Here is a 22,855-nt window from a genome sequence, read left to right on the forward strand (position 1 = left end):
TAACATGAAAGAAGAAGTAAAATAATCTAGAGAAATGATAGTTCTAAAAGGAGGATGGTATGGGAGATACAGAAATGTGTAATTTGTTCATATCACATTTTTTGGGTTCTTTAAAATTCTTCAAAATGTTATGTGATATAAGGAAATACTATACATATATTATATGTTTTATTTGACTATGAGTCCTTTCTATTATGCAAATGAGGTTATCACTCATCACTCTACTGGGTGATGTGAACCTGAGAGAGTGGGGCATAAAAATGAGGCAGACTAAAGTCTCATCCAATAGCCAGTTTTTTTTCAGAGGACCAGTCACTTCATACTCTGAGGGTTAAGAAGAGTTACCTGAGTAAAGTATATAATCACAAGGACAAGCCACATATGAGAAAATGAAATAAAACAAAACATATTTTCCTTAGAGATAAAAAACAACAAAACCCAGTTGTTATGAATAATCTGAAGCAAGCTCACTTACCCCCACTATACCTGGGAGGGTGTAAAAGCACACTCCCAGAACAACGCATGCAGTGGAGGGGCAGAGATTACAAAATCCTTGTCTTGTTTATTTGGCATTTTCTCACAAAAGTCTCAGAAATTACCTAACATAGCTTCATTCATGGACCATGTTCAAACAATCACTAAAAGTAAGAAGCAAAAATTAATACCTACAAAAATTAAAACAAGAAAGTATGCAGAATAAGAAAAAATTATAGATACTTTGAAAATTAAGATCTATAAATAAAAATCATGTTATTGAAATGCAAGTTAATAAAATGTAGACTGTAGGGAATTGAAGAATATAGGATATAATGTCAATGAGGATATCTAAAACTTACCAACAAAATATGAAACAGTGTTGCATGTAGAAGGCTGGGTTTCTAGAGACATTGAGTTTCACATGACAGAATGCAGGAAAAATTTGAGCCAGCCATACTTGACTTGTAACACCTGAGTATTTTCTAGAACGGAAGAAAAAAGCATTATGTGAAGATTATCAAACTACTAAAGTAGAAATTATTTAAGTTATAGTAGAGATTCAGGGCAAAGATCTTCTGAGCAATACAAATTGTCAAAAAGAACAGAAGGTTCCAAATGCATGACTATCATCTAGGGTTTTATGTTAAATGACAACAGAAATAAATTTTGGACTTTGAAAAACAAAAATCAATTCAAACATATTCATTCACTAGGAAGAAAATTAATTCACAATAATACATAGATATGTAAAAAGGTAATTTTAAAAATTATGAGCATATCTGTGCATTTAATCATGTATTGACTTTGTTTTAAAACTACTTTTTCTTTGTAAAATAACAGAGAAGAACTATGAAGTATTTCATTTGCAGTAAAATAGGAGGATTTGTATTTTCGAGTGAAAATGGGCCTTTATGACAAAACTGGAACATAAGTTAGCTGAGTTATTTAATCTGTCCTTCAATATCACTACTGAGGTGACATCATGATATACGAGGAATTTATTACAGCTATTTCAGGGCTTGTCCATCCATAGCAATGGATGAGTCAGTGGCTGTGCCTGCATTGGTAGGAGCTGGCCCTTCAGCCAGTTACATCTTGGCAGTTAAGGAAGCAGAGAGAGTGGGTTAGAACTAGAAACTCAAAGCACTTTGAAGGCCCACACCCAGTGACCTCCTACTGAGCTAAGCCATAGTCCCACCAGTTTTACAAACTCCCAGAACATGGTATCTGAGTTTTTAGTATTTTTACGTAACAATAGAGCATTTTGTAGAGTATTACTATATCTTCTCTTGAAAAACTGTTAAAATTTTTATCAATTTGTTGATAGGTGCAATATTTAAATAATTGATGTATTGGGATAAGGAAAGTTGTGTAAAAAGAATTGTTACTATAAAGAAGTTTCAAATCATACTTTGAGAGTATAGTCTAGTAGGAACACTCACTTCAGTCTTTTGGGTTTTTTTTTTTTTCCTACATTCCAAATGATTTCCCCTTTCTTAGTTCCCCCTTCCCCATAAGTCCCATAAGCCCTCATCCATCCACGGATACCCCAGTCAGTCCCCTCCCACTTCTCTGTCCTGGTAATCCCCTACATTGCTGCATCAAGCCTTTCCAGGACCAGGGCCCTCTCCTTCCTTCTGCTTGGGAATCATTTGATATATGAATGGTGTCTTGGGTATTCAGAGCTTCTGAGCTAATATCTACTTATCAGTCAGTGACTGCATTCCATGTGTGTTCTTTTGTGATGGGGTTACCTCACTTAGGAAGATATTTTCTAGTTCCAACCATTTGCCTAAGAATTTCATGAATCCATTGTTTTTAGTTGCTGAGTAGTATTCCAATGTGTAACTATACCACATTTTCTGTATCCATTCCTCCCTTGAGGGAAATTTGGGTTCTTTCCAGCTTCTGACTATTATAAATAAGGCTGCTATTAACATAGTGGAACATGTGTCCTTATTGCATGCCGGGGAATCCTTTGGGTACAGGCCCAGGAGTGGTATAGCAGGGTCCTCCGGAAGTGTCATGCCCAGATTTCTTTTTTTTTTTACTCGATATATTTTTTTATTTACATTTCAAATGATTTCCCCTTTCCTAGACCCCAACTCCCCAAAACTCCCATCAGCCTCCTTCCCTCCCCCTGTTTTCCCACCCAACCCTTCCCACTTCCCTGTTCTGGTTTTGCCCTATACTGCTTCACTGAGTCTTTCCAGAACAAGGGGCCACTCCTCCAATTCTTCTTGTACCTCATTTGATGTGTGGATTATGTTTTGGCTATTCCAGTTTTCTAAGTTAATAAATATCCACGTATTAGTGAGTGCATACCATCTTTTGAGTCTGGGTTACCTCACTTAGTATGATGTTCTCCAGCTCCATCCATTTGCCTAAGAATTTCATGAATTCATTGTTTTTAATGGCTGAATAGTACTCCATTGTGTAGATATACCACATTTTTTGCATCCACTCTTCTCTTTTTAATCTTAGCCATTTTGACTGGTGTAAGGTGAAATCTCAGGGTTGTTTTGATTTGCATTTCCCTAATGACTAATGAAGTTGAACATTTTTTAAGATGCTTCTCCGCCATCCGAAGTTCTTCAGGTGAAAATTCTTTGTTTAACTCTGTACTCCATTTTTTAATAGGGTTATTTGGTGTTCTGGAGTCTAACTTCTTGAGTTCTTTGTATATATTGGATATTAGCCATCTATCTGATGTAGGGTTGGTGAAGATCTTTTCCCAATTTGTTGTTTGCCGATTTGTCCTTTTGATGGTGTCCTTTGCCTTACAGAAACTTTGTAATTTTATGAGGTCCCATTTGTCAATTCTGGATCTTAGCGCATACGCTATTGGTGGTCTGTTCAGAAACTTTCCCCCTGTACCGATGTCCTCAAGGGTCTTCCCCAGTTTCTTTTTTATTAGATTCAGAGTGTCTGGATTTATGTGAACGTCCTTGATCCATTTGGAGTTGAGCTTAGTACAAGGATACAAGGATGGATCAATTCCCATTCTTCTGCATGCTGACCTCCAGTTGAACCAGCACCATTTGTTGAAAAGGCTATCTTTTTTCTATTGGATCTTTTCAGCCCCTTTGTCAAGGATCAAGTAGCCATAGGTGTGTGGGTTCATTTCTGGATCTTCAATCCTGTTCCATTGATCCGTCTGCCTGTCACTGTACTAATACCATGCAGTATTTAACACTATTGCTCTGTTGTATTGCTTGAGGTCAGGGATACTGATACCTCCAGAATTTCTTTTATTGTTGAGAATAGTTTTAGCTATCCTGGGTTTTTTGTTATTCCAGATGAATTTGAGGATTGCTCTTTCTAACTCTGTGAAGAATTGAGTTGGGATTTTGATGGGTATTGCGTTGAATCTGTATATTACTTTTAGCATGCTCAGATTTCTGAGGAACCGCCAGACTGATTTCCAGAGTGGTTGTACCAGTTTGCAATCCTAACATCAGTGGAGGAGTGTACCTCTTTTTCTACATCCTTGCCAGCGCGTGCTGTCTCCTGAGCTTTTAATCTTAGCCATTTTGACTGGTGTGAGATGAAATCTCAGGGTTGTTTTGATTTGCATTTCCCTAATGACTAATGATGTTGAACATTTCTTCAGGTGCTTCTCAGCCATTCGAAATTCTTCAAATGAAAATTATTTGTTTAGCTCTGTACCCCATTTTTAATAGGATTATTTGGCTCTCTGGAGTCTAACTTCCTGAGTTCTTTGTATATATTGGATATTAGCCCTCTGTTGGTGAAGATCTTTTCCCAATTTGTTCATTGCCGGTTTTTGTCCGAATGCTTTACAGAAACTTTGCAATTTTATGAGGTCCCATTTGTCAATTCTTGGTCTTAGAGTAGAAGCTATTCGTGTGCTGTTCTGTTCTGTGCCCATGTGCTCAAGGCTCTTCTCCAGTTCCTTTTCTATTAGTTTCAGTGTGTCTGATTTTATGTGGAGGTCCTTGATCCACTTGGAGTTGAGCTAAGTACAAGGAGATAAGAATGGCTCACTTTTCATTCTTTTGCATGCTGACCTCCAGTTGACCCAGCACCATTTGTTGAAAAGGCTGTCTTTTTTCCACTGGATGGTATTAGCTCCTTTATCTAAGATCAAGTGACCATAGTGGTATGGGTTCACTTCTGGATCTTCAGTTCTATTCCATTGATCAACCTGCCTGTCACTGTACCGATACCATGCAGTTTTTAACACTATTGTTCTCTAGTACTGCTTGAAGTCCAGGACTGTAGTTTGTGTCAATTTTACAAAAACTGTATAATATAGACTCTAATTCCAAAATATTCAATTGGAGAAAATGCTGGCTGACTAAAAGCTAAATGGACAACCAATTTAATCAAGTTTGGGTACAGGGATGAAGGAAAGCAAATTTATCAAACATTGATTTGAAAAAAAATAATGAAGCATATTTATTTATTTATACTCCAGATTTTATTCCCTCCTGTCCATCCTCCAACTGTTCCACATCCCATACCTTCTCCCCTGTCTCCACAAGGTTGTCCCCACCCCAGCCCCCACCCAATCAGACCTCTAAACTCCTTGGGGCCTCCAGTCTCTTGAGAGTTAGGTGCATCTTCTCTGACTGAAGCCAGACCTGGCAGTCCTCTGATGTATATGTGTTGGGGGGTCCCATATCAGCTAGTGTATGCTGCCTGGTGGTGGTACAGTGTCTGAGAGATGGGGGGAAGGGATCCAGGTTAATTGAGACTGCTTGTCCTCCTACAGGGTCGCCCTCCTCCTCAGCTTCTTCCTGCTTTTCCCTAATTCAACCACAGGGTTCACCAGCTTCTGTCAGTTGTTTCAGTGCAAATATCTGCATCTGATTCTTTGAGCTGCTTGTTTAGTCTTTTGGAAGGCAGTCATGATAGGTCCTTTTTTGTGAGTTCTCCATAGCCTCAGTAATAGTGTCAGGCTTTGGGGCCTCCCCTTGAGCTGGATCCCACTTTGGGCCTGTCTTTGTACTTTCTTTTCCTCAGACTCCTCTCCATTTCCCTCCCTGCAGTTCTTTCAGACAGGAACAATTATGGCTCAGAGTTTTGACTATATTATGGTAACCCCCACCCTCACTTAGTGCCATGTCTTCCTGAGTGAGGTAACTCAGACCCAAAAGGATATTGTCTTAGTCAGGGTTTCTATTCCTGCACAAACATCATGACCAAGAAGCAGGTTGGGGAGGAAAGGGTTTATTCAGCTTACACTTCCACGTTGGAGTTCATCACTAAAGGAAGGCGGGACTGGAACTCAAGCAGGTCAGGAAGCAGGAGCTGATGCAGAGGCCATGGAGGGATGTTTCTTACTGGCTTGCTTCCCCTGGCTTGATCAGCCTGCTCTCTTATAGAACCCAAGACTACCAGCCCAGGAATGGCACCACCCACAATGGGCCCTCCCCCCTTGATCACTAATTGAGAAAATGCCCCACAGCTGGCTCTCATGGAGGCACTTCCCCAACTGAAGCTCCTTTCTCTGTGATAGCTCCAGCCTGTGTCAAGTTGACACACAAAACCAGCCAGTACAGATACGCATGGTATATACTCTCTAATAAGTGGATATTAGCCAAAAAAGTACAGAATACCCAAAATAAAGTCCACAGACCTCCAAAAGTTTGACAAGCTGAACGGCCCAAGTAAGAATGCCTCAGTCCCACTTGGGAAGGAGAAGAAAACAAACACAAGTAGGGAGAGAAGGAGGGACAGGGTAAGGGGAAGAGGGGAACCTGATCTGGTATTGGGCTAAGGAACAGGACTGAAGCCCTGAGGGCCAGCAGAAAGACTCAAAACAGGCAACCTTAGGAGGTAGGAGGTTGAAGGAACCCTCCAGAATGTACCTTGGAGGTGAGAAACTCTTCAGGACTCAAATGGAGGAACCTTGAATTAAATGTCCCACAGTAGGGAGAGGGAACTTAATAGAACTCACCTCTACCAAAGCATATTTTATAAATAAACTGGTACTACAGAATTATAATATCATCCTTCAAACAATATAAAATTCAGGGTAAACTGGCTTTAAAAGAATCTCAGGGTTTCCAGGTTGATGTGTAAGCACTAAGTGAGGTCTGTCTGTCTGTCACAAGATTCAGAGGATAATCACAGGAGACAGAGAACCCTGATGCCTTCTTTATGTAAAGTCATATTAAAAATACATGCAAAGACCCTCTTTAATTGTCATGTGAATGAAAATAGAATATTGGCTTCTGAGGTCTGTACTTAGGGCAGAAATGCTGCACTTGTCATTCACTTACTGTCACAATTCAATTTTGGTGACTAGCGTATGTTGGCATAGGTGATAGAGGACTGCTAGAGCTATGGCTGCCCTATTGAGAAAAAAAAATAAAACAAGTTCCCAATTCCTGTCTACAAACATCCATAGACAACAATAAGACTTATGTTGTGATATCACAGGAACGCTTTCTTGTGAATTTAGATGACAGAGCAAGCTGATAAAAGTTAATTTTGGGGACTGGAGAGATAGCTCAATGGTTAAGAGCACTGACTGCTCTTCCAGAGGTCCTGAGTTCAATTCCCAGCAATCACATAGTGGCTCACAACCATCTGTAATGGGATCTGATGCCCCCTTCTGGTGTGTCTGAAGACAGCTGCAGTGTGCTCATATAAATAAAAATTGATAAAAGAAAAATTTAAAAACGAAAAAAGTTAATGTTAAAAACTGCATGGTATTGGTACAGTGACAGGCAGGAGGATCAATGGAACAGGATTGAAGATCCAGAAATGAACCCACACACCTATGGCCACTTGATCCTCGACAAAGAGGCTGAAAACATCCAATGGAAAAAAGATAGCCTTTTCAACAAATGGTGCTGGTTCAACTGGAGGTCAGCATGCAGAAGAATGCGAATTGATCCATCCTTGTCTCCTTGTACTAAGCTCAAATCCAAATGGATCAAGGACCTCCACATAAAGCCAGACACTCTGAAGCTAATAGAAAAGAAACTGGGGAAGACCCTTGAGGACATCGGTACAGGGAGAAAGTTTCTGAACAGAACACCAATAGCGTATGCTCTAAGAGCAAGAATTGACAAATGGGACCTCATAAGGTTACAGAGTTTCTGTAAGGCAAAGGACACCATCAAGAGGACAGATCGGCAACCAACAAATTGGGAAAAGATCTTCACCAATCCTACATCAGATAGAGGGCTAATATCCAATATATATAAAGAACTCAAGAAGTTAGACTCCAGAAAACCGAACAACCCTATTAAAAAATGGGGTACAGAGTTAAACAAAGAATTCTCACCTGAAGAACTTCGGATGGCGGAGAAGCATCTTAAAAAATGCTCCACTTCATTAGTCATTAGGGAAATGCAAATCAAAACAACCCTAAGATTTCATCTAACACCAGTCAGAATGGCTAAGATTAAAAATTCAGGAGACAGCAGGTGTTGGAGAGGGTGCGGAGAAAGAGGAACACTCCTCCACTGCTGGTGGGGTTGCAAATTGGTACAACCACTCTGGAAATCAGTCTGGCGGTTCCTCCGAAAACTGGGCACCTCACTTCCAGAAGATCCTGCTATACCACTCCTGGGCATATACCCAGAGGATTCCCCACCATGTAATAAGGATACATGCTCTACTATGTTCATAGCAGCCCTATTTATAATTGCCAGATGCTGGAAAGAACCCAGGTATCCCTCAACAGAAGAGTGGATACAAAAAATGTGGTATATCTACACAATGGAGTACTATTCAGCCATTAGAAACAATGAATTCATGAAATTCTTAGGCAAATGGATGGAGCTAGAGAACATCATACTAAGTGAGGTAACCCAGACTCAAAAGGTGAATCATGGTATGCACTCACTAATAAGTGGTTATTAACCTAGAAAACTGGAATACCCAAAACATAATCCACACATCAAATGAGATACAAGAAGAAAGCAGGAGTGGTCCCTGGTTCTGGAAAGACTCAGTGAAACAGTATTTGGCAAAACGAGAACGGGGAACTGGGAAGGGGTGGGAGGGAGGACAGGGGAAGAGAAGGGGGCTTACGGGACTTTCGGGGAGTGGGGGGGGGGGCTAGAAAAGGGGAAATCATTTGAAATGTAAATAAATTATATCAAATAAAAAAAAAAAAAAAAAAGTTAATGTTGGAAGACATAGCAACCAGCATAGGATATCAACCAGAAGAAAATGGACCTTTCCCACAAAAAAATGTATCTTCTGGGTCTTCCTTCACCTCCTTCAGAGTTCACTTGTCCTCTTCCATTAGTTTCAGTGCACATTAGGCAGAGAGGAAATAGACAGGGCAGCCATAGCTCTAGCAGCCCTCTGTCACCTATGCTAATGTACTCGAGTCATCAAAACAGTTCAGGATGGGTTAGAGCAGAACGATTTCTGCATGACCCTGTGTTTTTTTCTAAGCCTTAGCTGTCATCCGGAAATACTTAAACTTCGAAAGCTACCAGATGCCCCAGAAATGGCCATGTCCTTCTCAGAGTAAACATTTTTGTTAAATACATTTCTTTGCTTTTCTCTACTCTATAGTAAGGAAATACAGCCATCATATTGCAGATGGTTTCACATTGCCTCACAGTGCATAGGCTTTAACATCTTGCCTGCTTGCCTGCTTGCTTGTTTTTGTTGTTATTGTTGTTGTTGTTGTTGTTTTACAAGAATGATGGAGATCTCAAAAGCCAAACTGTTAGATTTAAATTTTATATACAAACCTAAGTATCTCAAATACATTATTTAAATGAATTCATATGAGGACATGAGTGAAATCAGACTTACTAATGTGAGTCACACTTTGATTTCTGTGACAGATGAAATGCACACTTTGATTTCTGTGACAGATGAAATGCAGCCATGAACTGCTCTTAGGAAGAAGTAGAGTTGCTCCTGGGTACTTAGGAAAACTGAACATAATGTAGATGTCAGGAAAGAAAGCAAGGCTCCTTCCAGGATATAACGCTGAAGTAGAGACTAATAGGGTTTAGAGACCCATACTTCAGTGCAGTTTTAAGATGTCACAAAGATCTCATTTGTCTTTCAGGATCATAGACAGTCCATGATCATTTTCTAGTTAGAGTGGCACAAACTTATAATTGGGGAATTTGGGAAGCAGGGTTATTAGGAGTTCTAGATTTATGTCAGCTCTAAGCTGCATAGAGATTACAAGACAGCTCTTTCTGGCTGGCCGGATGGGTGGATGGATGGATGGATGGATGATTGGATGATTGGATGAATGGATGGATGGATGGGTGGGTGGTTGGATAGATATGGGAAGATTGGTTGTATGAAAAATTAAAACTTTGAACTTTTTGAAGACATTTATGCAGAATAATTTACTTAATCCTCTTAGTTATCACTTCACATGGAAATCAGAGTTATTATATGAGTCAGAACCCTGAGAAATAAAGAGAAGTGACCAGCTAGAGACTCTCGACTGTGGCAGATTTATTCCTATACTATATTATTAGTTCCTATGCTTACACCCCCAAATAGTGAACACAACCCAGTTCTTGCCCACAAGGTGATCGCAATCCAAAGGACATAATTAGTCTATGCTCCAGCTGATATGGAAAGACTTAATTTGCAATCTCCAAAATTAAAGCAAATGTTTGCAGAATTCTCTTCTCCCATGCAGTACATTATCTCTGCTAACATTCTCAGCTCCCCACCTCTCCATCCTTGCTAGAATGGCATCATGTGCCCCCAATGAATAGAGGCACTGTTGCTTTTTAGAATCTTTGCATTTCTGCTTCATACAGTAGCTTTATTTATTTGTGTTGTGGATATATGAACTCATATCTGAATTAAAATAAAATTATTTCCAACTCAGATTTAGAAGACTTTTAAAGTATAACTTGGCCATCAAATTTATCTTTCAAATGAGCTTACAGTGAGAAAGAGATTTATATTTGCATATCACAAAGAATGAATGATCTATCATGGTGATTCCAGACTTAATGACACCTACAGAGTTTATTTGCCTTAAATGAGCAGATGTTTAAATATCTCATTCCCCTTAGTAAATCTCTATCCTCACTCAACACAACAGCAAACCTCAGCTCTAATGTCAGAGTTCAGTGGAACAGTATTAACTCTTCTGCAAACATTTGCTCATGTTCTCTTAGCAAAATCAAGAAGAAAGAACACATGTTTTAGAAAGACTCATCTCACTGTTCTTCACATAGGATCATAATACTGTTTGGAACATTTTAATGGGTTACAGCTTAGCATTTATCCACTTTTTCCTCCATGAGCAAAGCCTAGGCTCTGCTGGGTACCTGAATGTCCTCCAAGCCTTCTTCTGCCACTTAACTTGCCTTTTTGTATCAAATAGTCCCTCCTACATAACATTTTGGGGTGGTTTTTCCTTTTCAGTTTTTCCAGTATACCATTTTTAATGCAAAAGAAGAACCCTAAACCAGAAAGCAGGTTTCAGATAATCCCTGTTAAAAAAAAAAAAAAAAAAAAAAAAAAAAAAGAATTCTGGCATTGCTTTTCACTAGTTCATTTCCTTTTCTTTAGACTAAATTAAGCAGACCCTTTGCTTGCTAGCAGAATCATTTCTAATCTGGCTGTGCTTCATTTCCTTCTGCCCCATCACAAGGCTTTTTTAACATAGCTGATTCTCCCGCCCAAAGAAAAGCAAAGAAAACTCATGCATAAATAACTTTAGGCTGTATCTTGCTGAAGTATTAGAACCCACAAAAATGTGCTCAGATTCCCTGTTGTCCAGGCAAGAGAGGAAACAGAATTTGTTTTGCAGAACTGTTGCAGGACAGTTGAGGATGGAATTGTATAGAGCCCATCTTGACCTATCTGGGGTCTTTTCTAATTCTGGTACCACGTTCCTTCTCATTCACCAAAGGCTTGCTTTCCGGTTGTGTGCACATTTTGTCCCCATCTCCTGACAGTCTCAAGAACTACACCATCAGTTGAAAGTTACTCATATTTCAGTTCCTTTAAATGTAGTTAGTTCTTTCATGTCCTTTTTTTACTTACGTGTTATGGTCTAACACACAACTAACATTCTTTTATTTCCTGGGTCTGGATTGTTTCAAGATTTTTTTTTTAATGCAAAGAGATTCTAATATAAGAGAGTTCAGGAACCCTCCTCAAAAATTACCTAATCATCAAAAGATTATGTAGATACAATGTGGTACTCCATATTCTATGCTGGGGAAGAAAAAAATCCATCAGTAGAAAAGCTAGGAAAATCCAAAGGCCCTAGTGAATGGTTGAGTATGGTACCCATGTGTCTTCTCAGTTTTCATGAAGGCCTCTAAGCAGCTTACATAAAGTGAAGCTAGATGAAGGCTGTAGAAACTCCCTCTTACCCTTGTAGCTTTTCTGTCAATGTGAATTTTTACAAAATGTTTCTAAGTTTTTAATGGTACTAAAAGGCTTTATAGATTTGGAAGAACTAGTAATAAATGTGCAGAAAGTCAAGCATACACTTGATTTCCCTACAGTGTTCCTGCTATAAATCCATCACACACTCAGAAGTCACATCAACCTAGATATTCCTGCCTTTTGTGTGTAAAATTGTGAGCAGTTAATTGATTTCTCTGAAGCTAGTTTTCTTGGGTGTGTAACTGGGATATTCATTACTGCCTTCAGAGACTATCCTGAGGAGCCACCACATGGGAACTGTCTGCATCTTCTTTATAGCAGCCAGCTGGACTGCTACTTTGAGGAAAGTAAAATTTGGATACCTGCTTTTGCTTTGTTTTCACTTCTGAAAATTATTCTCTTTTCTTGGTGATATACAGGATTGTCTAGGTCTTGACTTTTACTAAAAATAAGATGAAAAAAAAGCAAAATAATTAAGACAAGATGTAAATTAAGGTTGTACAAAGCCCTACAGTTAGCCTTCTATCTCTGGCATCTCCTCTCTATTATATCCTCCTCAAGTAGGCCCAAGAACAAGATCTGCCTTACCTGGGACTCCCTGGGACTCCTATTTGTAGCTTACATATCACATGTACTCTGTGATATGATTTGTAATGTGATGGTATGATGTGTTAAGATGGGGTGCCTTAGCAGGCCATGCTGAGGCATCTCCCCCAGTCCCTGAGGTTCCAGCCATAGGACTGGACTAGTATAAAGTGAAGTTTATTTGGGGGCATGAGAAGAGGGGTTGAGAAGTAAGTAGAGGCAGAGAAAGAGAGGGGACAGAGAAAGACAGAGAGACAAAAAACAGAAGAGACTGGCCTGGAACACGTGGAGAGACAGACAGGGAAACAGAAAGAGGGGGTAGAGCAGAGAGAGTAAGGCCATAGAGAATGCCACAGTGAGAGAAAGGAATCTGAAAGAAAGGGAGCCAAACAGTCCTTTTATAGCAAGCCAGGCTCCTACCTGGCTGTTGCTAGGTAACTGTTGGGTGGTACCTAGAAAAAATGCTGACACTCTGGACTTGACTTTTCCAAGCACATGGATGTTTCTAAGCCTCAGTTTCCTTATTGTGATTTGATGGGCTTCTCTCGAGAGAGTTTCTGCCATCAGATTGCCTGAAATTGAACTTTGCTTTATTTAATTTGATTCAGTATATATTTATTGATCACCTACTTTTTGCTAGACCCAATTTAAATATAATCCCAGCTGTTAGAATTAAATAAATAAGAAATATGCTCTAATTTACAATTTAATTAAATAAATAGAAAGATCGGTAGAGATAAAAGTGTTGGAGAGAAATTGGGGATGCTATAGGAATACTCTTCTCCATGGCTTCAAAGGGCAGGTTCCTGGGAGTCTGTGTCCCAGAAGAATTTAAACATGTTACAGATCTTGTCATTATTCCTTGCCAAACACAAATTCTTCCTTGCTTATATGGTCCAAAATTAGTTTTGCCTCCTATCTAACCATTCAGAACCTTTGAGATAAAGTAAGAGAGAAATTGTTATAAGACATCTCTTAACATCCTGTAAATCACTCTGAAATTGTTAAAGGTGAGAGTGTAATAGAAGTTGTGTAAAGATCCTCTTCTATAGATGCTTGGTTTGAGTTCATAGTGGTTTTTGTTTGAGTGTGTGTGTGTGTGTGTGTGTGTGTGTGTGTGTGTGTGTATTTCAATAACCGAGGCTAGCTTCAAGTTAAACTCGTCATCCAGGCTGGGCTTAAGTTCCTGAAACTCTCGTGTCCACCTCTCTTTGCTAGGATTATAGCATGTGCCACTGTGCTTAGAAACTTAAGTTATTGAGTGATAACTTAGAAAATTGTCCATATTTATCCCAGTTGAGTCCTAGAGAACTCACAGAAGTATTCATTTCCTCTTTGTCCAGGCCACTCTGTGTATATCCCTTCATTCTTCATTTATCTTGTTGTATTGCATTTATTTCTTAAATTTTTCCCTCTCTAGACTGTGAGTGCTAGGCCCAGCCTTGTGCTTGTTCACTTTGGAGACCCTGAGAATAAGATAAAAATGACTTCATTGTGGATGGTTTCAGTGAACCCCATACTAGTTTTTAGTCATCTTTCATACAACAGCTTTCAAAAGAAGAGAAAGCATGATCAAGCCTTGTTACCTTGCTGTCATCCTCCATCACTGCCCTCAATCTCTCACACTGCTCCCTTCACTCTGAATCCAAATGGGTTAGAAATGGCTCAATCTAGCACCCAACAAGGAAGCCTTCTAAAGGGTCTGCATTCTAATTAGCATTACAAAGTAGGGCTTCCCTGGTCTTGACAAAGGTTCTCTAGCCTTTCTCTGTCTCACCATGTTACCTAAGCTTTCAAACTCGACTTCAGAGTTTCAATCTTGTTGGCACCACATTCCCACAAGTTTAGAATTTCCTTCTTGTGATGTCCTTGCCCCTAGAGCCTCAGTCCTTTTGCTGTTTGTGCCTACAGCTAGAAATCTGAGCATAGGCACTTACTCAGGTTATAAGAATGTGGGAAAGCCAGCTAAACTGGTTGAAAGTTTTTAAGGGAAGAAAATGGGGAGAGAATGTCAGCTCCTATGCTTGCTTTCATTTGTAAACTAGCATTAAAGTGCAGACTGAAAGGAGTAGTGAAGCAGGTCCCAAAGTGGGCCAAGCTCTTCCTGCAGAGAAGAGCAATCATACGAAGATTCATCTTCAGGGTCCCATGTCTATAGATTGGGCTGAGGTCCAAATTTTCGCACTTCTCAGAACTATTTCTAAATGGGTCTTAAGGTGCCACAGATGCTCAGAACAAATGCCTATCCTATCCTGCTAATGAACATGCAAACAGTTTACCCATCTGCCGCCTCTCTAAAAGCTAGGAAGGCCTTCTTCCATGATCACAAAGAACATAATCACTGTGTGCAGAGAAGTCAAGTACAAAGGCCAGCAGCCTTTGCAGGTCACCAGAGATGAACAGCTGCCTCTGCTTTGATTGGGAGAGCTAATAACAGTTACTCTACTTAATAATTGGATGGATTCCCAGGCCATGTAATTCAGATTGAGGCTGTCATTTTTTTTTCTGGCCTTTAACTAAGCTGGGTTATTAGAATGAAGCTACTAATCCTATTAGTCACTTGTCAACCCATGGTGGGAGAGAGCAGGGGAAGGCAGAGCTATTAAGATGTTATGTCAGATGCAGAAAGGAGAACTGTGCATTCCATCCTTAGAAGTATTTTTTCTTAATCAAATCATAATTATAAAGCTCCCTTTAAAAAGTTATTTATGAAATTATTTTCCAACTTTCCATCCTAAATGCAGAGTTTTTGCAAAGGAGTTAAAGGGAGAAGGTACACTTAGTTACACTCTAGAATAAAATATTCTCACCTGAGGATTATCTTTTGTATTTTACTTAAATACAGAATTATGGCCACAAAAATAGAATTAAATATATAGAGAATTTTGTTTTAGGTTTTGTTGTTGTTGTTTTGTTTTGTTTTTGGATTTGGTTTTTTTTTGAGACAGGGTTTCTCTGTATAGCCCTGGCTGTCCTGGAACTCACTCTGTAGACCAGGCTGGCCTCGAACTCAGAAATCCACCTGCCTCTGCCTCCCAGAGTGGGATTACAGGCGTGTACCACCACTGCCCGGCTATATAGAGGATTTTGACTTTACTTGAAGGGATCAGAAAGTCTCCCTGGAAGACGTAACATTATGTCTGGGTCTCAGAGGTCTGAAAGATGGCATGTAAGCATTACAGGCTGAGCAGGCAGCAGTGCTGAGAAGAGAATTGTGGCAGGCAGTGTTTGTGCTGTTTCCTTCTGTGCATACAGAGGATAGGAAGAGGTACTAAACAGTATGTGGGAGAGCATCTCATTTCTTGGACAGTAAGGTGCCAAAATGTGAAGAGAACAACAAGTGCCCAGTGATAGGCACAGGAAGTTAATGTGACAAAACGTGGGAAGAAACAGAAGGAAGGCTCTCTGCTGCTCTTATAGCTATCTGGATTATTGTGTGAATGTTGTTTTCACTTATACACTTAATGCCACATGCTTGAAAGTTTCTCCTTTATTGAATTCTGTTAATTTCAATATTTGAATTAATTCATCATTGAGCTACCTTGATTCCCATTTTTAGTACCCTTGAGGTAACGAAGTAATCTCAAGCCAGGTAAGTGGTGGCTCGTGCCTTTAATTCTAGGCAGAGGCAGGTAGATTCAAAGCCAGTGTAGTCTATATTGCAGATTCCAGGCCAGCTAAATCGACATGTATTATCAGACCTTGTCTCAAAAAAACAAGACAACAACAATAAAATAATCTCAAATATTGTAGGCTTATTAAATCTGCTGTTAATGTTCAGAGAGGGGAAAGAGCTGTTCATCTTGGCTTTGTTACGGAGCTAAATCCATTGGGGGCATGGCCATCCTTGTACTGATAGGCCTCTCTATTGACTTTATCTATCATATTTCATAAGATGTTTCTGTTGTCTTAGACAAAGCTGTAGTTGAGCCACTTATCCAACAAGTACCTACCATTGCCCTCCTCCACTAGATCTAGAACTGAGAGATGAGTCCGCTGCTTGTATGGCACTTACAAACTGCAGGATAGACAAGAGCAGAGGAAATGCATAGGAGTTGATGGCGGACATGCAAGAGACCTTAGAAGTATGCTGAGCAGCAAAGTGTCCGTCCGGCTGGTCCAGGGACTCCTCACTGCATAGCTAATTCAGAAGTGAGCTCACCTTGGCTCCTGGAGAAAATGCTTTGTTTGGTTTTTAACTTTGCACTTGACCTTTTTTTGCTTTATTTTCTTAACATAATAAAATTTCTATTTTCAGTTATATTAGTTAAAAAATGACTTTGATTGGCCTTTATATTTTCGGAAATTGCTGAGTTTTGTCCTGCTAAATGTCCATTAGAGTCAGTGGTTTAAGATCTTCAGGAGGTCACAGCCATGTTGGCATATCATAAAAGGCTTCGAGGTTTTTGGTTTTCTTCATAGTTGTATACATTAAACTGGTCTGCTTTTTCTCAGTCCTTCCCCTCCATCGGCAGTGTTGACCCAGGCTCCTCCCTCAAGCAAAAGAATATGAAAATCTAAACTGAGTGTGGGAACAGTAGGTATGGACAAAATGGGCAGCAGCCAAGAGCTATAACAGAAGTAAGATTATCAGAACCTGGTGGCTAGAAGTCGGAGAGTGGAGGAGAAGAAAAACGTTTAAAAAGGATGTGTTAAAAATTTGGTCCTTGCCCTCACTGCATTACTATACTTTATAGAAGAATTTTGCTTATTTTTAAAATTGTTACATATTTTAGAAGCATTGTATCTATAATTTGAGTATAATACAAAAGAATTTTTTTAAAAGAGTCTATGTAGTCCTGTGTGTCCTACACTGTGTAGTCTAGGCTATCCTTGAAGGGATGGGATTAAAGACATGTGCCACCATGCCCAGCTGTGCTTGCTTCTTGATTTCACATGTCTCATGGTACCATAGGCTTGCAACTAGTTATTATTATAGATAAATATTTATTCCAAATTAAATCCAAATAATATTCATATATAACACATGACTTTATTTATATTAAATTCTATAATACACATCTAATTTATGATACTGTTAATTATCAAGGAGGATTTGACTGAAAAAAAGAAATGAGCAAACTTCATTGGGTTATAGAAATCATTGGGCTTTGATAAGCATTTGTCAGGTTTAATTGAAATTTAAATCTACTTAAGATCTTAGACTTTCACCCAATTATAGAAAAATTAAAAAAAAATATCAAGCCATAAGTTGCCAACAAATATAGGATATTCGCTCCCTAGTTGTCAAGAAAAAAGAAAGGCAAACCTCACAAAAATGTCAGTACATACTGCTGAGAGGACTGAACTTAGAGACAGTGATAGAACTAAGCTTAGCTAAGAATCTGAACTAACTGAAATGAACAGTGTACTGCAAAATGTACACAGATTGATTAAAGCATTTTAGAACAGTTTGTCCATAGTTGGCAAAACTGTACAATTGTGACTTGAAAGTATAACACCTAAACATATTCCCAACCCACCTTATGTGCCAAATATTTAAACCAATATTGTCCAAATGGAACCTCATGAAAATAAAAAGCTTCTGTACAGTACAGCAAAGGAAAAGTTGAATGAAAGAAGAGCCTAGAGATGGGAGAAATTTTTCACAGATACCCATGTTCCAAAGGATTAATGTCTAGGATATTAAAGAAGTAAAAGAACTAAGCCTGAAAACGACTCAATTTAAAAAAAAAAATACCTAAGTAACTCAACAGAATTTTCAAAACAAATACAAATAGCCAATTATTGAACGTGTTACATATGTTCAAAACCATAAGCATATCAAAATGGAAATTAAAGCCATTTTGACATTCCATTTCATCCCAATCCAAATGGCTGTGATTCGGAAAACCAATGACAAATGCTGGCAAGGATTCAGGGAAATAATAAACTGGATTTATTGTTGGTAGGGATGTACATCAGTGCAGCTACTAAGGAAATAAGTATGAAGAGTTCCCAAAAAGCTAAAAGTAAGACTGCCATATGACCTATCTATACCATACCAGTCCTGGGCATATGCCCAAAGGAATGTAAATCCTACCTACCACAAATTCGCATATCCATGTTCATTACTGTTCTATTCTTAGTAGCAAGGAAACAGAATAAAGCTTTTGAGATAGGGAGAGAGAGGAATGGATGGAGGCAGGAGGAGAGAAAGAAGGGGAGGGAGGAGGTAGGGAGGGAAGGAAAGGGGGAAGGGAGAGAGAGAGAAGATAGGAACCTGAGGCTTTAGATATGATGGATGAGGAGGGTGATGACATGAAAGTAGACAGGGGGAAAGCATTTCTGGTTTTATGTGGCAGTCCTTTATCTAGTTGGACTTGAGATTTGTACAAGGAGATAAGAATGGATGGATTTGCATTCTTCTACATGCTGACCTCTAGTTGAGCCAGCACCATTTGTTTAAAAAAAACTGTCTTTTTTCCACTGGATGGTTTTGCCTTCTTTGTCAAAGATCAGGTTTCCATAAGTGTTTGGGTTTATTTCTGGGTCTTCAGTTCTATTCCATCGATCTACCTGTCTGTCACTTTACCAATACCATGCAGTTTTTATCACTATTGTTCTGTAGTAGAGCTTGAGGTCAGGGATGGTGATTCCTCCAGAAGTTCTTTTATTATTGAGAATAGTTTTTGCTATCCTGGGTATTTTGTTATTCCAGGTGAATTTGGCAGTTGTTCTTTCTATCTCTGTGAAGAATTGAGTTGGAATTTTGATGGGGATTACATTGAATCTGTAGGTTGCTTTTGGTAAAATGGCCATTTTTACTGTTAATCCTACTGATCCATAAGCATGGAAGATCTTTCCATCTTCTAAGGTCTTTGTCAATTTCTTTCTTCAGAGACTTGAAGTTCTTGTCATACAGATCTTTCACTTGCTTTGTTAGAGTCACACCAAGATATTTTATATTGTTTGTGACTATTGTGAAGGGTGTCATTCCCCTAATTTCTTTCTCAGCCTGTTTGTCTTTTTAAGTAGAGAAAGGCTACTGATTTGTTTGAGTTAATTTTATATCCAGCCACTTTGCTGAAGTTGTTTATCAGCTGTAGGGGTTCTCTGGTGGAGTTTTTGGGGTCACTTAAGTATACTATCATATCATCTGCAAATAGTGATGTCTTCACTTCTTCCTTTCTAGTTTTTATCCCTTTGACCTCCTTTTGTTGTCTAATTGCTCTAGCTAGGTCTTTAAGTACTATATTAAACAGGTAGGGAGAAAGTGGACAACCTTGTCTTGTCCCTGATTTTAGTGGATTTACTTCCAGTTTTTCTCCATTTAGTTTGATGTTGGCTGTTCTAAAATTATTAATTTTAGCAGTCTGAGTTATCTAGTTTTCATAATGACCTTATTGTAGTACAAATAGAAGTAGCAAATAAGTCATTAAAATATATAGTTGTTTATACTCACAGAATCTACATGTTTACTAGATCCATTGATTGGCAAATTATTAGTGCTCAGTAGGTTAGAAGATTGAGGTACACCTGTTTTAGGGAGCTAATAATTACTTGCTTCTGTTTTCCCCTTCTCTAGCTAAAAAGTACACACAATTCATAGTACTTCAAAGAAGCCTCAAGCTTATGAAGTGTAGAATACTACTAAATTATAGTAGTGGAGGGATTGTATTTATCTCCAGGGCTACTGTAACAGAAAATCACAGACATGGTAGTCAGACAACAGATTGTTTCCTCGAAGCTCTAGAGGCTACAAAGCTCAAGATCAGCTGTCACAGGCTTGATTCTTTGTGTCCTGTCACTGCTTATAGAGGGGCTCTGACTGTGTTCTCAAGTGACCTGCTTGTTTGTTTGTTTGTAGGCATATCTCTTGTGTTGCTGGGGTGGGGGGGCGGACCAGTCAAATCATGCCATGCCTAAAGTCTTTGTTTTCATTTAATTCTTTCTTAAAATAGCTTAAATACTTGTACTGTCTTGAGTTTTGGACTTCAGCAAAAGGATGGTGGCAGGGTTAGGGCTAGAAGAAGTTTCTATCTTCTTTCTTTCATACATGGTACTTAAAAACTAAAATAGTATAGCAGAAAATTTTTCTTTCCCATGCCAGAAGAACACAAAGAATTTAGAGAAGTTTCTTCACAGAAAAGTTATGCATAATTCAGAAATTACATAGGAATAATCATAGATTGAATCCTGAAACACTTATTTAATATTTTTGGAAATAGCTAAAGAGAAGAGAAAAATGCATACATCAAAAGTATTAGGTTGTCTTGTAATGCTGAAGACCATTGCAGTGGAAAAAAACCTTTGTGGAAGTCAATTGTCCTTGTTAGGTAGGAGTCAGGACTACAGAACAACACATTTCTTTTTGCTTGATAAATGTGCTTTGTCACTGACCTGCTGATGTCCACTGCCTCCCTTCCTTCCATCTGCCTGTCTCTACAAGTCAGTTCTGGTCTTCTCAAAATATGATTGGTCACCTATTCTCATATAACCTTTGCCTTCCCTTCAGGGAACTAGAGTGAGTCAGATATAATGGCATGATATTATTTGTCCCATTCATCAAACTTTAGACTTCATAACTCAGAGTGGCCATGTCTTATGTTCACCACTGTTTGCCTTTATTTTCCTGCAGTGAGAAATCATTCAGCAAATATTTTGGCTACACAACTAAATATTTCATTTGCTTAGAATTTTATACCTGGGGTATTGTGCTAACTTCTGTCTGTGTTTCTGTCTAGAATGTGGCAGATCAGATTGCATTTCAAGTTGCTGGTGGATTAACAGCCCTTGAAAACATCCTTCAAGTAGTGGCCCCAGCCACAAACATGAACATGGTTTCACGAATTCCTCCTAAGTAAGTATAGTTTCTTAATTGTTTTTCATGTTTCATTTGTAAGTAATTTCTGCCCTGTGGTTTCCATATGGGGGAAACACTGGAAAATTATATGTGTACTTAGGCTTGAATAGCAAAAGCTTGCACCTCACATTAAGGAGAAAAACGGGTACTTGACTTCATTTACAGAATTCAAATTGAGCCTAGGAAGCCGTATAAGGAAATTACTGTGTGATTGACTCTATTCCCAAACCAAGAAGAGCTAATGAAACCCTCGAATAGGAGTGAAAGAAAGCTAACCTTGTGTGCTGTGTGTGAAAGGGGTGAGTCCATAGTCTGGGCTTGAGCCTGGGAATCTACAGAAATCCTCAAAGTCAGGAAGAATTTTCTATGGCCAAGACTGCCAGAGTCTGGAGTCCCAGACAAATTACTGGAAACTGGATTGCACTTTAGTCACTAATGGTAAATAGTACTTTGTCATAAAGATCCTGAGAGTCTAGACCAATGTTGGCAACAGTTGACCACAGTGCCAGGAGGAGAACTCATTTCATTATCAATAGAGTTGAATTTTCAGCTTTATACTGCCACAGATAGAAGTCAGTGTTGGGAGCTGTGGACCTCTAGTAGTGACTCTGTTTCCTCTGTCTGAGCATAAACTCAAGATCATAACTCTACTGTCTGAATGTCTCAGAGCTAGAGTGTTAGAGCTGAGTGTGCTATGTTGCTTATTCACAGAAAGGTAAAAGAAATTCTTAAATTACTGTAGCTTTGACTACTGGTAATGTCACTGGGAAAATTTAGAGCTACTTCCTCATTTTCTTTCTAGCTGTTCTTCTGCCCAAATTCCTGATGTGGCCCTGAACTGTCCTTTGTGCCTTCTTACCCTATTTGCTCTCAGACTGCCCCAATCCTTTTTATCCCTGATGAATTTTTACTAGACATCAGCATGAACCAGTTTTCATCTTACCCTGTTTCACTGCCCCCTGCTTCCTGTGATGTTGTATGGCTCTTACCTAGAGAGCTGCTGGCTTAGGCTATACTGTATTATTTAATTTCCTCATGATAAGCAGAAGACTTAAGCCATTGTCTAGAAACAATCACCATTTTGAACTCTGAAATTCCATGACTGTCTGACTATAAGCCTGATGCATCCCTGGCCAGCAACTCTGGGTTCTGTAAACAGATGACCCTCTCCCTGCTCCTTTCTCTTACTACCTTGTTCATCTCCATTATTTCATATAGCAGTTTCAAAGCCTTGCTTTACCCTGGAGCTATTGCTAGGTAGCTTCCAAAAAATAGTATTTTCTTCCATATTTCCTTATTTTAAAATAATTGTTATTTTCTCTCTCTCTCTCTCTCTCTCTCTCTCTCTCTCTCTCTCTCTCTCTCTCATTCCTCTTTCTCTCTCTCTCTCTCTCTCTCTCTCTCTCTCTCTCTCTCTCTCTCTGTGTGTGTGTGTGTGTGTGTGTGTGTGTGTGTGTGTGTGTACACAAAAGCAAAGAATTGGATCCTCTGGACCTGGTAAAACAGTTGGTTATGAACTGCACAGTATGGGCACTGGGAATTAAACTTACTTTCTCTGTAAGAGCAGGAAGCTCTCAATCTCAAAACAAATAATTACCATCCCCCAGTGCCCCCTAAAGATTTCCTAAGGTGTAATTAAGAATTATGGAACTAAGGATT

At 39.1% G+C, this 22,855-nt stretch overlaps 1 protein-coding gene across 3 annotated transcripts in view; it reads left to right on the top strand.

Moving 5' to 3' along the window:
* Scaper (S-phase cyclin A associated protein in the ER) overlaps window positions 1-22,855 on the top strand; it is a 414,909-nt gene that overhangs the window by 241,218 nt on the left and 150,836 nt on the right. For all 3 annotated transcript variants that reach the window (XM_052188286.1, XM_052188287.1, XM_052188288.1), the window contains one exon: window positions 21,078-21,193. In XM_052188286.1, coding sequence (XP_052044246.1) covers window positions 21,078-21,193 — 116 coding nt within the window. The remainder of the gene's footprint in view (window positions 1-21,077; window positions 21,194-22,855) is intronic.

Source organism: Apodemus sylvaticus, chromosome 7 (genome assembly GCF_947179515.1).
Source record: "Apodemus sylvaticus chromosome 7, mApoSyl1.1, whole genome shotgun sequence".
In the NCBI taxonomy this organism is placed as follows: Eukaryota; Metazoa; Chordata; class Mammalia; order Rodentia; family Muridae; genus Apodemus; species Apodemus sylvaticus.